The 15,795-nt window shown below is 40.6% G+C and overlaps 1 protein-coding gene across 1 annotated transcript in view; it reads left to right on the forward strand.

Moving 5' to 3' along the window:
• Positions 1-13,819: 13,819 nt before the first annotated feature.
• xkr6a (XK, Kell blood group complex subunit-related family, member 6a) overlaps positions 13,820-15,795 on the forward strand; it is a 517,053-nt gene continuing 515,077 nt past the window's right edge. Inside the window, exon 1 of the mRNA XM_043682445.1 lies at positions 13,820-14,876. Within this exon, the coding sequence (XP_043538380.1) occupies positions 14,326-14,876 (551 nt within the window). The 5' untranslated portion in view covers positions 13,820-14,325. The remainder of the gene's footprint in view (positions 14,877-15,795) is intronic.

Consider the following 15,795-nt stretch of genomic DNA (forward strand, 5'->3'; position numbering starts at 1 on the left):
ATCGATTCTCCTGCTCCTAGGATGCTGCCTGGCCTGCTGTGTTTTTCCAGCACCACATTTTTCAACTCTGGTCTCCAGCATCTGCAGTCCTCACTTTCTCAATAGGCTGAATAGCCTAATTCTGCTCCTCTAGCTTCTGGTCTTATACAATGTGTGGGATGGAAATGTGTTTCAAATGAGACATTGATAATTATTTAGAAACTGCAGGTTCTGGGTAAAAGGCAGGAGACTGACAGTAACTTAAAATGCTCAGCGTGCTGGGAGGAAATTGTTCACAAATTGCTTTCTCACAATCTTGATTGAGTTTTTTGAGGAGGTGCCAAGGCAGAGTAGTTGTTATGGACTTTAGCACAGCCTTTGACAAGATCCTTCATGGCAGGCTAATACAGAAGGTGAAGTCACATGGGATCTGTGATGAGTGGTAAGATGAATACAGAACTGGCTTGGTCATAGAAGACGGTGAATAGTGGTGGAAGTGTGTTTTTCTGACTGCAGATCTGTGACCAGTGGTATTGCACAGGGATCACTGCTCAGACACCTTGTGGTTTGTAATATGTACAAATGATTTGGAGGAGAATGTAGGTAGTCTGATCATTGAGTTTGCAGATGACACAAAGATTGGAGAAGCTGCAGATAGTGAGGAGGATTGCCAGAGGATACAGCAGGATATAAATAGGCTGGAGACTTGGGTGAAGAAAGACAGATGGAGTTTAATCCATACAAATGTGAGGTGATGAAATGAAGACAATCTAATGCAGGAAGGAAGTATAAATAAATGGCAAAACCCTTAGAAGTATTAACATACGCATGTGTTTTAGGTGTACAGGTCCACAATTCACTGAAAGTGGTGACATAAGTAGATAATATGGTCAAGAATACATATGGCAAGTCTGTCTTCATCAGTTGGGGCACTTGAGTATAAAAATTGGCAAGTTGTGTTGCAGATGTATAGAATTTTAGTTTGGCTACGTTTGGTTTATTACATACAATCAAGTCACTACACTACCAGAAGAATGTCGAGGATTTGAAAAGGGTACTGAAAATGTTTACCAGGATATTGGCTGGTTTGGGGGGCATTATCTATGAGGAGAGATTGGTCAAACATGGTTCATTTTCACTTGGATGTCAGAGGCTACGGAGTGACCTAATAAAAGTTTACAAAATTATGAGAAGCATAGATAGAATGGATAATCAGAGTCTTTTTCGCAGGGTAGAAGTGCCAATTACTAAGGCATAGTTTTAAGGCAAAAAGGGGAATGTTTAAAAGAGCTGTGAGAGGCAAGTCTTTTCCACAGAGGATGGTAAGTACCTGGAATGCACTGCTAGTGAGGTAGTAGAAGCAGATACAATAGCATTATATAAAAGGTATCTTAACTGCTACATGAATAGGCAGGTAATATGGACTGCTTAGAGGAAAAAGCTTCAAATTTTAAATTGGCATCATGTGTTGGCGCAGCCTTGGTGAGCCAAAGAGCTTTTTCCTGTGTGGTACCGTTCTTTGTTCTTTGTCAGAGTGTTGCGGAAATTAGATCTCTGAAAGTATTTAAAGAGAAAGTAGATATATTTTTGAAATATCAAAATGAACACTATGAGGAGCTAAAAGAGGACCTGAGGCCTAGGCAGATCAGCCATCATCTGAATGAATGACAGGGTGGGGTTAATCAAGTTAAATTCCTCTTCCTGCTCTGGTTTCTAATCCTATTTCAGACTTGAGTTCACAGGCTCACCATTTCTGAGTTCTTTTACTGTTGTGTGACACTGTTCCTTGACTGAGTATGTTGTCATCAAATTTCAAATCCCTGGCTAATGCCAGTTTTGAAATTTTCGCAGGAAACCGTAGAATGAGGCTAAAAAAACTCTTGTACATCAAATTTCCCATGCAGACTTCTCTCAGCTCCATTCAGCACATCCTCAATTAGGCTGGCTGCTTCTTCATCAAATCTTGGAATAGTTTTAATGATATTGTGACAATTGGCTGCTTTCACAGCTTGCACCATATGTAGAAGCATGAACACAACTGTTTGATGATTATTCATTCATAAACAATTCTCTGAAAAAAGTATCACTGTTACATTTTCTGGAATGAAAAGAAACATGCGGAATGCACAGCAGGTCAAACAGCTACTGAAAGAAATAGACAGTTTGATGCCGCATGTTAAACCTCTCAACAGCCTGTGAGTTCTTCACAAGGTTTCATAAAATGACTAACCTTTTCACATGTCAGTACACTGAATATCTGGTGTGATTTAAACCAGGAACAGTAACATATGTTAAAACCTTTTCACATAAACACTTTGATAAAAAGAGGTGGTATTATTGACAAGATTCCAACAGTAAACCATAATGTGGGATGAGAGGCAGATTTTGTTTCTGTGAATAATTAAGTTTATTTAAAATACAAAAGCTGCATGTGAAACAGTTGTGCTTTGTAACAAGGAGTAGGAGGATTTAATTGGAATCTCAGCAGCAAAATTGGAGAACAATATAATGCATTAGAAGAGCACTTTTGGGAGAAATGGCCACTTCAAAACCAAAGGTCATGATTCATCATTGTACCAAGCATAACTGGCTGCTCAATAACTGCCACCAATTAAAATTGAAATATAATTGTAACAAAGTATGTCTTTCACTCAATCTTAGTTTGATGAACAGTATTTCAACGTCTTCCCCTTTGAAAATGGATTTCTTTTATTCATCTTTGGGATGTGAAGGCTATTGACAACATATGTATTTAACACTCATTCCTAATTTCCCTGGAGAATGTGATGTTCAGTCACCTTCTTGACATTACATTTAGTGCAGTCACACCCACAGTAATGTTTACATAGGAAGTCCAGGATATTGATATGTGAAAATGATTGAATGGCAATATTGTTCCAATGAAGGATTGATTTGTAATGGTACCTCTAGGATGTGATGTTCCCATGCATCTGCTGCTTTAGTATTTCTAAGAGATCACAGAATTGAAAGGTGGTTTGGAAGGATCCTTGGTGAGTTTCTGCTCTAAATCTGGTAGATGGTGCACACTACTGTCACTGTGAGATATTAGTGAAGGCAGAATGTTTAAGAGTGTGGATTTAGCTTCAGTGACCTGGTCATAATCCTGCAATGCCAGAGTACACATTGAATTAGAGTTGGTTTACTGATACAGTAAATTGAAGGAAATGCCAGGCCATGAGGTTACAGGTTGAGGCTAAATACAATCTTGTTGCAGCTGATAGCCAATAGAGCCTTGAGAATGCTTAGTGTTGAACAGTTGGACCTACTCTGAATCCATCCTGTTCAGTATGGTGAAAGCATCACACAATACATTGGAGGTTGGCCTATTTCAAAAATGATGCTTTTTCTCCACAAGGACTGTGAGGTGATAATTCCCAAAAATGTTGTTGTGGACAGATGCATCTGCAACAGGGAGAATGTTGTGAACAAAGTTGAGCAGTTCTTTCCTTCATATTGTTTCTGAAACAGCTGCTGCCAACCAGTTTGGAAAATATGTCTTTCAAACTCAGCCATCTCAGTTGTTAGTCATGATACTAAGTTATGCTTCCTGATGATCATTGAAGTAAACCACCCAAAGTGCTCTCATTACTTTCAGTATTTCTTCCAAAATCGTGTTCAATATGGAGGAATATTGACTCATTAGCTAAGTGAGGATAGTGGCTGGTAATCCTCAGATTTCTTTTTAGCACGCTTGACCTGATACCATAAGACTTCATGGGATCTAGAGGCAATGCTGACTACAGTCAAAGCAACTCCCTCTTGGCTCAATACCACTGTGTCAACACATTTGGTACACCAGACGGGTGGTGTGACATGACTTATTTAATGATGGTAACAATATTGGTATATGACCAGTCTTTGGGAAAATGCTCCCAAGTTTGATGTGTTTCCCAGACATTAGTTATGAGGACCTTGCAAAGTTTACTGTGTAGGTATGCCTTTGTCACTTCTGATCCCTGAGTTGACATCTGGAGATCCATCTAGTTTTATTGTTCATCAACCTTTCTGTACAGTTTGATGTAACTGAATGTTTTTAGAAAACTAATTAATGGGATGTAGGTATTGCGGGCTGTATCAGTATTTATTACCCATCCCTGATTGCCTGAGAAAAGGTAGTAGTCAAGATTAGAGTGGTGCTGGAAAAGCACAGCAGGTCAGGCAGCATCTGAGGAGTAGAAGAATCGATATTTCGGGCAAAAGCCTTTTGCCTGAAATGTCGATTTTCCTGCTCCTTGGATGCTGCCTGACCTGCTGTGCTTTTCCAGCACAACTCTACTCTTGACACTGATCTTCAGCATCTGCAGTACTCACTTTCACCTGAGAAAAAGTAGTAAACAGGCAGGAGGCTGGAAGAACACAACAAGCCTGGCAGCATCAGGAGGTGGAGTCAACGTTTTGGGTGCAATCCTTCTTCAACTCCGCCTCCTGATGTTGCTTGGCTTATTGTTTTCGTCCAGCCTGTCTACTTTGGATTCCAGCATTGCAATTCTTTTGTCTCTGAGAAAAGGTACTGGCAATCTGCCCTTTTAAATGCTACATCCATGTGTTATATGTACACTCAATGTTAAGAAGGATGTTCATAATTTGATCAAGTGGAAATGAAATAACATTGATATAGTTCCAAGTTATGATAGTGAGTCACTTGGAGAAGAATTGGCAGGTGATGGAGTTCCTACTTGATTGCTGTTGTTCACAGTTTTAGATCATGGAAATGGAAGATGCTGTCATAATGTGCCAGTGGATGGAGCGAAACTGAAGCTGGTCAACGATGCGCCAGTCAAGCATGCTTTAAGCTTCTTAAGTGTCATTGACCCTGTACTCATACAAACATGTGGAGAGTATTCCATCACACCCCTACCTTGTGCCTTGTATATGATGATGAGGCACTGAGTCATCCAGAGATGAGTTATTCACTACAGAACTCCAAGCCTGACATCATCTTGTAACCGCAGCATTTATATGGCAGGTCCAGTTCAGTATCTGGTCAATGGTAACACCCAGGATGTGAATAGTGCGGGATTCAGTGATGGCAATGTCACCAAATGTCAAGGGTGACAGTTCATACCTAGCATTTGTTAATGGCATTAGACAACTACTGAAATATTACATTGGACAAACAGGCAGAGAACTAGCCACCAGGATACACGAACATCAACTAGCCACAAAAAGACAAGACCCACTACCACTTGTATCCTTACATACAGATAAGGAATGACACCACTTCGCTTGGGACAACATACGTATCCTAGGACAGGACTAGTCGAGACACGCACGAGGTGGCAAGGGTGGGAAGAAAGAAGCTTTGAAAACTGGTGAATTCTATGTTAAGGTAAGCTCCCAAGGTGGGAGGTGTTTTTCATCCAGCTTGTGCGGCCTAATTTTGACAGTGGAGGCGGCCCATGATATGTTGTCAGGGGAGTGGACTGTGGGGGAAAGACTTGAAATGGTTGGCATCCAGAAGATTGGCTTGATTGGAGCATACAGACCATAGGTGTTCACCGAGCTGGTTCCCGAATTTGCGTTTGGTCTCTCCGATATAGAGGAGACTACACCGGGAGCAACAGATGCAATAAATCAGGTTAAAGGAAATGCAGGTGAATCTCTGCCAGACTTGGAAAGATTCTTTGGGGCCTTGGATGCTCAGAGGGAAGGTGTGTACCCCAATCTTTTACTTCTCTGAAACTACATTTTGAAAACAAACTTTGCTCGTTGTTTAATGTGATGCTAATCTTCTACCACTAGGAGGAAGACTTCCGAGTATTCATCAATTACGAGAAGGGATTAAACAAACTTTTATGTCTATTCTGGTTGAAGATCAGATCAATAATGGGAATGTTATCTATTTATTGTTATCACAACTGTTACTTCTCCATTACAAATACTTTGCATGCTGATGCACAATCAAGTACAACCCATTATTACACATTGGAATTTAAACAAGCAAAGCAATTGAGTGATCAAATTGTACTGTACATTAACTTTTCTGAGAAATATTTTTTCTAATCATGGATGTTCATGCCCTTTAAGCAAAATGTTCAAAAACTGCTCTTATCAGGACTGAATAGGACAAATGTGTGCACCTCATGAGTAACTATTAATCTCTTCATTGCAATATTGCCCTACTGAATTAGTATGTGCCAAGTTCCAGTTTATCTTTGCAACAATAACTTGCCTGGTAAAACGGATTAATCATAAATTAGGAGTAAACATTATACATGCTTTCAGCTACTTGAAAGACACTGACAAAACATTTGTCCACCATGCTTCGAGAAAAGGGGAGTATAATTTATTGCTGAATGTGAGAGAATCAGATAGTTTCAATTTTAGTTTATAAAAAGCTTAATAAATAGAAATACATTTTTTTGATTTGTACCATCAATAAGCAAAAATTTATCAATGCCACACCAGCAGCTTAAACCAATGAAAATGCATGAGCAGGCATGGTCTCCATAGTCCCAGCAGAGCATGCACTGCTCGCATTAGAGAGATCCAACTGGTGATGGTTTAAGTCGAGAACTTGATGCTGGAAAAGCACAGCATGTCAGGCAGCATCGGAAGAGCAGGAGAATCGACATTTCTGGCATAAGCCCTTCAGCAGGTATTAGGCCTGAAACATCGATTCTCCTGCTCCTCCATTGCTGCCTGACCTGCTGTGCTTTTCCAGCACCATACTCTCAACTCTGATCTCCAGCATCTGCAGTCCTCACTTTCTCCCTGGTGATGGTTTAACCTGAGGGTCACCACACGTCAGGCAAGGGGTGATGTTGAGAAGGTGGGGCTTTCATGGTGATGTCTTAAATATTATTTAATATTAAAGTTTAATGTTATTCAACTTTCAAAAATTGATACAGATGGCAATTCATATTCAGTTAACAAGATAATATCATAATTTGTAGTTTGTTTAAAAAACATGACCTTTCAGAATTTTAACTTTTAGTCTCTCAGTAATCTACTTTTGATAAAGGAAATCTACTATCAAAAGGAAGAGTTGTTGCATTTTTGTATAAATTTACTGTCATATCATATTAGTACATGTTAATTCATTGTGATAAAAACACGGAGTAAATGTCTCTGCTGTGTCTGCTGCCAATCAAAGTCTATTGGCGCAATATTGGATTACAATCTTGCAAAAATAAATCAAGTATGCATTTATATATATTTCATTATATTTGCTCTACACTATTAATAACAAAACAATCAAACAGTATCCAGATTTTTTTTTAAACAAAGCAATAATTTAAAGTGGAGGCCCAAAGAAATCAACATCGAGTGTTTGCAACTAATGCTGTTGCCACACAGCAACCTCCCATGTTGGAATTACTTAACAAAAAGCCTTTGAATATGCTGAATGCTCCATTTGAATTAGTTTCTCAATTTCACAATAAACTTTAAGAATCTTGAGTCACTAAATCAGTACCTGCGCCAGTCATCTATCCTGCATGATGCTCCATCACTGCAGCCTGACTTGTTGTAGGTGGAAAACTTATGATATTAATTGATCATATGGATTACAAATCCAATCTGAAATCTCTTGATAAGACTGATCGTTTTATGACATGAAACTGTGTTTCTCAGTGAAACCAGGTTAAGTATTTTAGTTGTTGTCTAATGCCTTTAACTAACTGTTAATATCTACCTAAGAAGGGACATTGAAATTCAGTAAAACTATACAAATCATATCTAATGATAAAAATTTTGCCTGTAATCTTGATTGACAATGTGTGCTTAGTATGTTGTCTTTTGGAAAATTGCCAATGATATGAGCAGTAGAGTTGGCATTGAAAGGCACCAGGAAAACACATTGGTATTTGGCATCACAACTCCATATAATAGCATCTGTCTGTAGTAAATATGCTGTAGAGGATTTTAAAATTGATTACTTGGATTCTATTTATATTGGATTAGTAAAATGCCAGGTATTTTGTGTAGAATAAAAATGAGCAGCTACATAACCAGCAGCTAAATCTCTCAGTAGGCAGTGCAAATTATCTCACTATTCCTGGGCACAGATTGCCTACTTGGCAAGATATGGCATAGATTCTGAATGTCAGTTTCAGTGTTGCAGTATCACAAACCAATTGCTACAGAAATTATTTATAGCATAATAGTTAGCATTTTATTTACATGAAAATATGGGCATGCTAATCCAGACTCAATGGGCTCAATGGTTCCTGCAGCTAATTATGTTAATATGAATGTATGATGACTTATTATTACTTGTACTCTCCAATAAACAACACAGTAAAATACAGCAAAAACTTCAACTGTCGCCACAATCTGGCACCATTCGAATACCTCAAGAATAAAAAGACAAAGCTGAAAGAAAGTTCATCTTTGCTCCACCATGAGTCCTGAACCCTGAGCTTGCTGACTGATGACACCCATACCATCATTTGCACCAGACTCATCAATGTCCGAGTTGTCATTCTTCAGGTGCCATCTCTTCATAGCTGGGCCCACCCTGTCGGTCGGGTCCCATTCTGGACCCACACTCTTCCCACAAAGATAAGCCCCCCCGCTCTGCTGCTACTATTACCACACTGACAAACCAGGAGACCCAAGCTATGGGACGATCACAACCAGGAATTGCTGCCACTGCCATGCTGATAACCAGGAATCCTTGCTCTGAGCATACTGCAACCAGAAGTCCATGGATCCGCTGCCGCCTTGCTGATGCCTAGAGTCCCTGCTTTGGGCCCACCACCAGGAGTCCTTTGCTCTGCTAAAGCCACAACCTTGCCAACACCTCAAGTCCCCACTCTAAGCATACCACACCACTGCCACTTCAACCACCACGTCACCAATGCTTGGAGCCGCCACTCCAGATTCACAACCAAGAGTCCCTGGCTTTTCTGCCAGGCTAGGCCACCGCTTTGCCACCTGTTCCCCTCACGCTGCTGACAGGAAGACAATGAAGAAAACGAAAAAGACGACCAAAGAGTTATAGAGGAAGAAGCCATCTAGAACAGATGGGTCCAGGAGCCCAAACGGTGCCTACTTTGCCAATGCTGCCATCTTCAATATGACAGTGCTTCAAAAGTTTTGTGGCATTGATGAATGTTTTAAAGGCACTAAGGTTGGAATAATTCTAACACTGCTGCTGGATTAGGTGACAGTTCTCAGAAATTGTTTTTGTTTCAACAAGTAATGTTCATTTGTACTTCTCAGTAAAATCCAAAGTTGTCTCTTGTTATAAGCCCTGTGGGGTCAAATGAACCATATCAACCAAAGCTATGAACTAAGAATTAAACAACATTTCATTTCTTTCAACTTTCACATGAATTAGAATCAATGCAAGTTAGTCATGAATTAGCTGGTAATTTATCATCTGTTACAAAAAACAAATTACACTCGGAACAGAAAATATAGCAACGAGTATCCAAGGAGAAAGAAGACTATCCACTCCACCTATGACCTCAGCTTCACCACACTGTTCTTTTAAGTAGAATTGTAGTCTCTCTCCTGAACAATCCTCTGCAGATATCAGCTTCTGGGTTCCCTTAATGCATGCAATCTTACTTAAGTGGCATTCTTCTTTCTGGGACTTGGTCAACTCTTAGCCCTTTCTTCAATTGGTCTCTGTGTTCTTATGTGCATGCCAAATAATGTCCATACTTCCATGTTCTTCTTATGACACTGCTTCCAGTGCAAGCATCCAACCTTTTCAAAACAATTACAAATTCTCCAGTCATTTTAAAGTAATTACAACTTCTCCTGTATCAAGGGATGTCACAGAGTTCAATGTATCAACCGAATAATTATAATTTTTCTGCCAGTAACTGGGGAAATGCAAGACTTATGGCAAACTGTCCGTTTTACACAGCAAATGGAATCTACACCCCAGACAAGAGCCAAGTTGGGTCTTGTGGCAAACAGACAGACAGTCTTACTACAGTTTCCAGTCTGTTTCTTTAAAAGGTATTACCTAGGCCAAAACAATAATAACACCCACCAACACAATCAAGGTGATCTGATCTTTCAGAAGCAAAATCTTACATGTTGTAAATTGTGTGTGCATGTGGGGTCACCAAGCAAGTTCCACCTACTTCTTGACCTTGACCCTCTCCTGAGGTGTGATGACCCTCAGATTCAACATCACCAGTCATCTCTCTTTCATGACAGCAGCCCTATTGTCCTCTGGATTTTGCTACTAGGGCTGACTGTGTATCGAAAATGCCAGTCATTTACAGCAGAATGGTCTCCAGATGTGATTGGCTAATGCCTCTGTTAATCATGTCTATTTTGGCTGGGAATGGGGTTGTCACAATATTAAGCAAACAAAACCCATTGCATGAAGCACGAAGTCAAATATAAATGTAGATATAGTTTATTATTGTTGTCTCCCCCCCTCATCAGTGAAAACAAATTGTTGTGGATCATTTGGAATCAAGTAGCCATTTTCAAAATTTAAATTACTCATCAATTGATAATTCATAGAAAAATTGATGCATATTCCTTGAAATACAATGGTTCTATTTCAAAAATCTGTCTGTTTAGTAGTGAATGCACACAAGAATATCTGCAATAGTTTGGAAACTGAAAGATTTAGTCATGAATGACATGAATTCAGTTGATATTCACAACTTCCAAATTATACTTAAAGACCAACCTTAAAACTGGAGGCTTCCATGGTGATCCAGCTGTTTTTATTTATGACTTCTGAGTTTTACTCTTTGCTAAGGTTTGGATGGTTTTTTCAGCTCAACTCTCACTTTTTGATCCATAATCTGTCAGATTTTGCTTTCTCTTTCTATTTTAAGCTTGCACTCTTTTCACGCGAATGTAACAGAATAAACCAAAATTAATAGAAAACATAAGTGTCCGTTTTCAGATAGATTTGATATCTGACAGCGTCAATATCTTTTATTTCTCTGCTTTTGAAAACTAATTTGGCTTTGAATAAAAACATTGAGTTTATACTAAGATGCTTACAATTAATTGATGAGGAACTTGGTGGCGTTTAAAGAAAATGATTTAGAGCCTTAGCAGTTTATAATAATGTTGGAAACCTGTAATGAATGGAGAAAAATTGAAAAATAAATGAAAACTTAAAGAACTGCAGATGCTGTAGAATAGGAACAAAAATTAAAAGCCTGGAAAAGCTCAGCAGGTCTGGCAGCATCTGTGGGGAGATATGACAGTTAGCGTTTTGGGTCGAGTGACTGTTCCTCAGAATTTTCTGAGAAATGAGTTGAGTGGATTTTCGAAGATGAGACAGGTCTTCCTCACAAAAAATCCAATTTATAGCTAGTTGGAGTTTTTAAGCATAAAACAAGAACACTGAAAGGAAACATCCATAAGATCAGCCTAATACTTTTATTTCTTGCAGCCTCTTTGACATAGAAAAATGTACCAATGAGCTCAACAAGTGCGCATTTGGACAAAAAAATGAGTTTTGAGGAGGATCTGAAAGGCAGAGAGTGGTGGACATGATGAAAACTTGAGGCAATGAATTCTACTATATGAGGTCCAAGTAAGGGAAAAGGAAAGTGGAGATATGCCAAAAGAACACGGAAATGTTACGGTGCAGGAGGCCATATAGCCCAACGTGCCCATACAGTTCTATGACCTAGTGTTAATTTCCTGGCTTTTCTCCAAATCACTTGTACACCATGTCTGTCTAAATAATTATCCAATGCTCTCTTGAATCCTTCAATGGAACTGCTTCCACACAGTCCCAGGCAGTGTATCCCATACCCTAACTATTCACGGTGTGAAAAAGTTTTATTCCAGTATCACCCTAGCTTCATTCACACATCAGTTTGAATATCTGCCATCATGTTCTTGTTTTTTTTCTTTTAAAGTAGAAGCAGCTTCTCTTGATTTATACTGTCCTGCCCGCTCACAACTCCTCTCAGACTTCTCTCCAAGGAGAACTGCTTCAACTTCTTAAAACTATTCTCAGAAGGTTATCATTCCTGGAACAATTCTTGTAAATCACTTCTGCACTTTTTCCAATGCATTCACAATTGTTAGACATGGTGTACATGTGTCGTACAAGTCTACAAACACTGTATGCTTTTCCATCTATTAACTGCCCTTTCCACCTATCCTGCCACCTTCAATTATCTCTGCAAATATACTCAGATCCCCTGCTCCTGCACCACTTATAGAATTTCACATCTCAATTTTTAAAAAGTTCTTCCAACAAAGATGCATCATTTCACATATTTCTTCATTGAACCACATATCTGCCCACTTCACCAACATGTCAAAATCCGCTGTATCTTCCTCACAGTTGACAATACATCCAAGTTTTGTCTCATCTGAAAATTAATAATACATATCAGGAACAGCGATGATCCAAATACCAAACTCTGGGGAACTCAATTACAAGCCTTCCACCAGCCTGAAAAATATTCATTAGCCATTACTCTGGGTTTCTATGATTTAGCCAATTTTGTATCCATTTTGCCACTGTTCCTTTTATATGATGTTTTCCCTGGCCAGTTTGTTGTGTAGTACTGTGTCAAACACCTTCTGGAATGTATCAGCAGCATTACCCCCTATTTGACACTTTATTATCTCTTCAAATAAATAATAGATATTGACACTGGTGGAGTTTATAAAATAAAGTGATGAGACAATAAGACTATGGGTGAATTTCAATACCTGGGTTAGACTTTAAGTCACTGGAAACCAATAGGTGTTGTTGGATAAGATATAGGCAGCAGAGATTTGGATGAGCTGGAACATATGTAATGTGGAGAATGAAAGGCCAGCCAGGAGAACATTGAAGTTGTCAAATTGAAAATTACCAAAGCATTCACAAGAGTTTAACGATGTACTGAGATTGCAGCAATGGGATTAATGTTATTGTTATAACAGGTGGTATTGTTTTGAAGAAATTATAGGGTCAGATACTTGCAAAAGGCAGTAGCTGGGAAAGCAATTAGAATGGCCTCGAGCTATGGAGTTTGTGTTAGAGTATGAATACAATGATTTGTTCCTCAAGTGGTTTGCCATAGGAAACGTGAGACTTGGACCTGGGTCATCAGCAATTTTGCGGAAGCTGACTCCTCACAGATGATGTCATATAAGAGAAACCTTGCTTGTGAAGAAAAGGAGGGACAAAAACAAATCCTTAAAACTTGAGGTGATAGCAGTCCCAGAAGCGGTTGGTAGAAACGTTATAGTGAAGATTGAATAGGCAAGGTGTTAAGTAGCTGCGGGCTTCCACATCAAGCTGGACAATAGAGAAATAGAACATTGAAACACACAGACCAATCAGCATCTGGAAAGCAAAAAGACAAGTTAATCTATTCAATGGAACCCTTCGTTGGAGTAGCTGTGACTGAATAACCAGGCCCGGTGTGTTAAACCAAAGTTGTTCCGTAACCAATCGCAAGGCATGCAAACAAGACTAAGATCATAAAGTAGCTCGGTGAGAAAATACGGGGCTTTAAAGAAGCAATGCGTTCGTTTTTGCAGTCAAGACTAACTAACTTAACATTGTTTCACCTCCCCCGTAGTTCTACCTGTCTATTTTGTATGTTAACATGGATCTTTTATCGTCTCCTGATGCATGCTTTTAACTGTTGGTTCACAAGTGAGAGAGAAGCAATGACATGTTAACACCAGTCAGGCATTTGAGGTAAAATTTAGAACCGCAACTATCGCTCATAAATGACAGGGGAAGAGGCTTAGTTTTAACATTTAAATGGATTTCGCAATCTCAAATCGCAGCTCTGCAATGACTCTTCAGTTCTTTGATGTAAAGCCACTGAACTGCCCGCATTTGAGCTGGTGGGGATCGGGGGACGAGTTTGTGATGGCTTGGACGCGGGTATTTTCTCTCTCTCTCTCTCTCTCCAAGAGGCAGGAAAATTAGTGTGGTGTGTGTGTTTGGAGGAGGGTGGGAGTGAGAGAGAAGGATGGAGAGCCAAAGAGACGGGGCTGGCAGGGGAGTGAGGCAATAAGGAGAGAGGGAGAACGGAATGCGTTGATGGAGAGTGGGAGTGAGGATGTGAGAACAAGTGGGGATTAGTGGAGGAGAGGGTTTCGGATTGGGAGTAGGAGAAGAGGGTGACGTGGGGTTAAAGTGAGGGGACACAGGGGAAAGAGTGTGGGCAAGGCAGAGAGATAGGGAGGAGATTGCCGAAGTCCTTCAGGGACATACTGCCCCCTCCCCATGTACCTGGACATATAGTAAGGACTGTGAAGCTCACCTGAACTCCAAACAGGAGAAGTCTCCAAAACTCTTCCACTACTGGCCCCACCCCGTCCCATCATATCCAGGAAGTGAGGTAACAATGCGGCTCCCACCCCCTCATTTCCGCTCGGCCGGGTAACCCCGGAAGCTGAGAGCGCCAGGCACCCACCAAGATGGCCGCGAAATCCGACGGTGTTGGGGTTACCGGTTTCGCCCAGCTGCACAACCTGGACGAATCGGTGACCGAGGGGGGTGACGAGCAGCAGCTGGACGGGGGGCCGGAAGCCAGCAGCTCATTCCACATCTGCCACTGCTGTAACACCTCATCGTGTTACTGGGGCTGCCGGAGCGCCTGCCTGAGGAGATCGCTGTGTAACCTAAAAGGGGGGGACCATCCCGTCTTGGACTGTCTCTGGATCGTTATCGCGCTGCTCGTCTTCTTCTCGGACGTAGGCACAGACCTCTGGCTGGCGGCCGACTATTACCTGAAGCAGGACTACTGGTGGTTCGGCTTGACGCTCTTCTTCGTGTTGGTGCCGTCCGTCCTGGTGCAGATCCTCAGCTTCAGGTGGTTCATGCAGGATTACGCCGGCGGGGGACTCGGGGGTGTGGAGGGACTGAGCAGCAGGCGACCCGGCGTCACCGGCTACAACCGCTGCTGCAGGACCTCGGTGTGGATCTGGCAGTCGGTCATTCACATCCTGCAGCTGGGACAAGTGTGGAGGTATTTGTGTGCGTGTGCGCGGGGGTGGGTGAGGGGTATTTAAAACAAGGCATCAAATGTGTATTTCTGGTGGGGGAGATGTCCTCACATCTCATCGTCTAAATTGATGTAGGAGGGTCATGTCTCCCGAGTGAATGGGAAAAAGGTAATGCAAGATTGCTTTGGAACATTGGTTGGACGTTCGTGTGCTGCAGCTGGAACAAGTACATCGGTACTGTGAAAGATGAGTGATGGATTTTTTTTTACACTCATTGGAGATTTAGTCTGGAAAGTCACTGCGATTTCTTATCCGTCAAAAACGGTATTTGAGTTTATAGTTACCGGTTCTCACCACAGGTACTGAACGTTCTGCAGTTAGCATAAAAATGGCGCAGCGGTGAGAATGAATCATAGAACATGAACGGTGGTTCTCATTTTGGCTTTTGGGATATGATGTGATGACTTCCACTTTAAAAAAATGCTCATTGATCCATGTGAGCTTAATCGAGTTTACCGTAAATGCGTATTAATAATAAATTCTGGTAGTGAGATGAGAATAAAGGTAATAAGAGTGCGTAATATTGCAACGGTCTCGGATTTGCCTTTGGAGAATGAAGCGATATTTTAAATATGACCGTTGCATATAACCATTTGAAAGGTGGCCATTGTGATTTAATAAAAAAGTATATTTGAGGAGGATTTTAGTGGATTGAGCAAATGATTTCTCAATTATCACTGTTCATGTATTAACTTTAATAATTGCAGTAAGTTATTAGCATTAGTCATTAACAGCATACTGTTGGGACAAGAATAACAAACGAAAAAAGACGCAGTTTACTTGCTATTAATTTATTGAAGCGGAATGTACGATGCAGGCATTTGCAGCAGAGTTAGGTGGGGACTTTACACACACAAGTTGGGGGATAAAAGGGAAATGTGT

The sequence above is a fragment of the Chiloscyllium plagiosum genome, chromosome 3, assembly GCF_004010195.1.
Source record: "Chiloscyllium plagiosum isolate BGI_BamShark_2017 chromosome 3, ASM401019v2, whole genome shotgun sequence".
In the NCBI taxonomy this organism is placed as follows: domain Eukaryota; kingdom Metazoa; phylum Chordata; class Chondrichthyes; order Orectolobiformes; family Hemiscylliidae; genus Chiloscyllium; species Chiloscyllium plagiosum.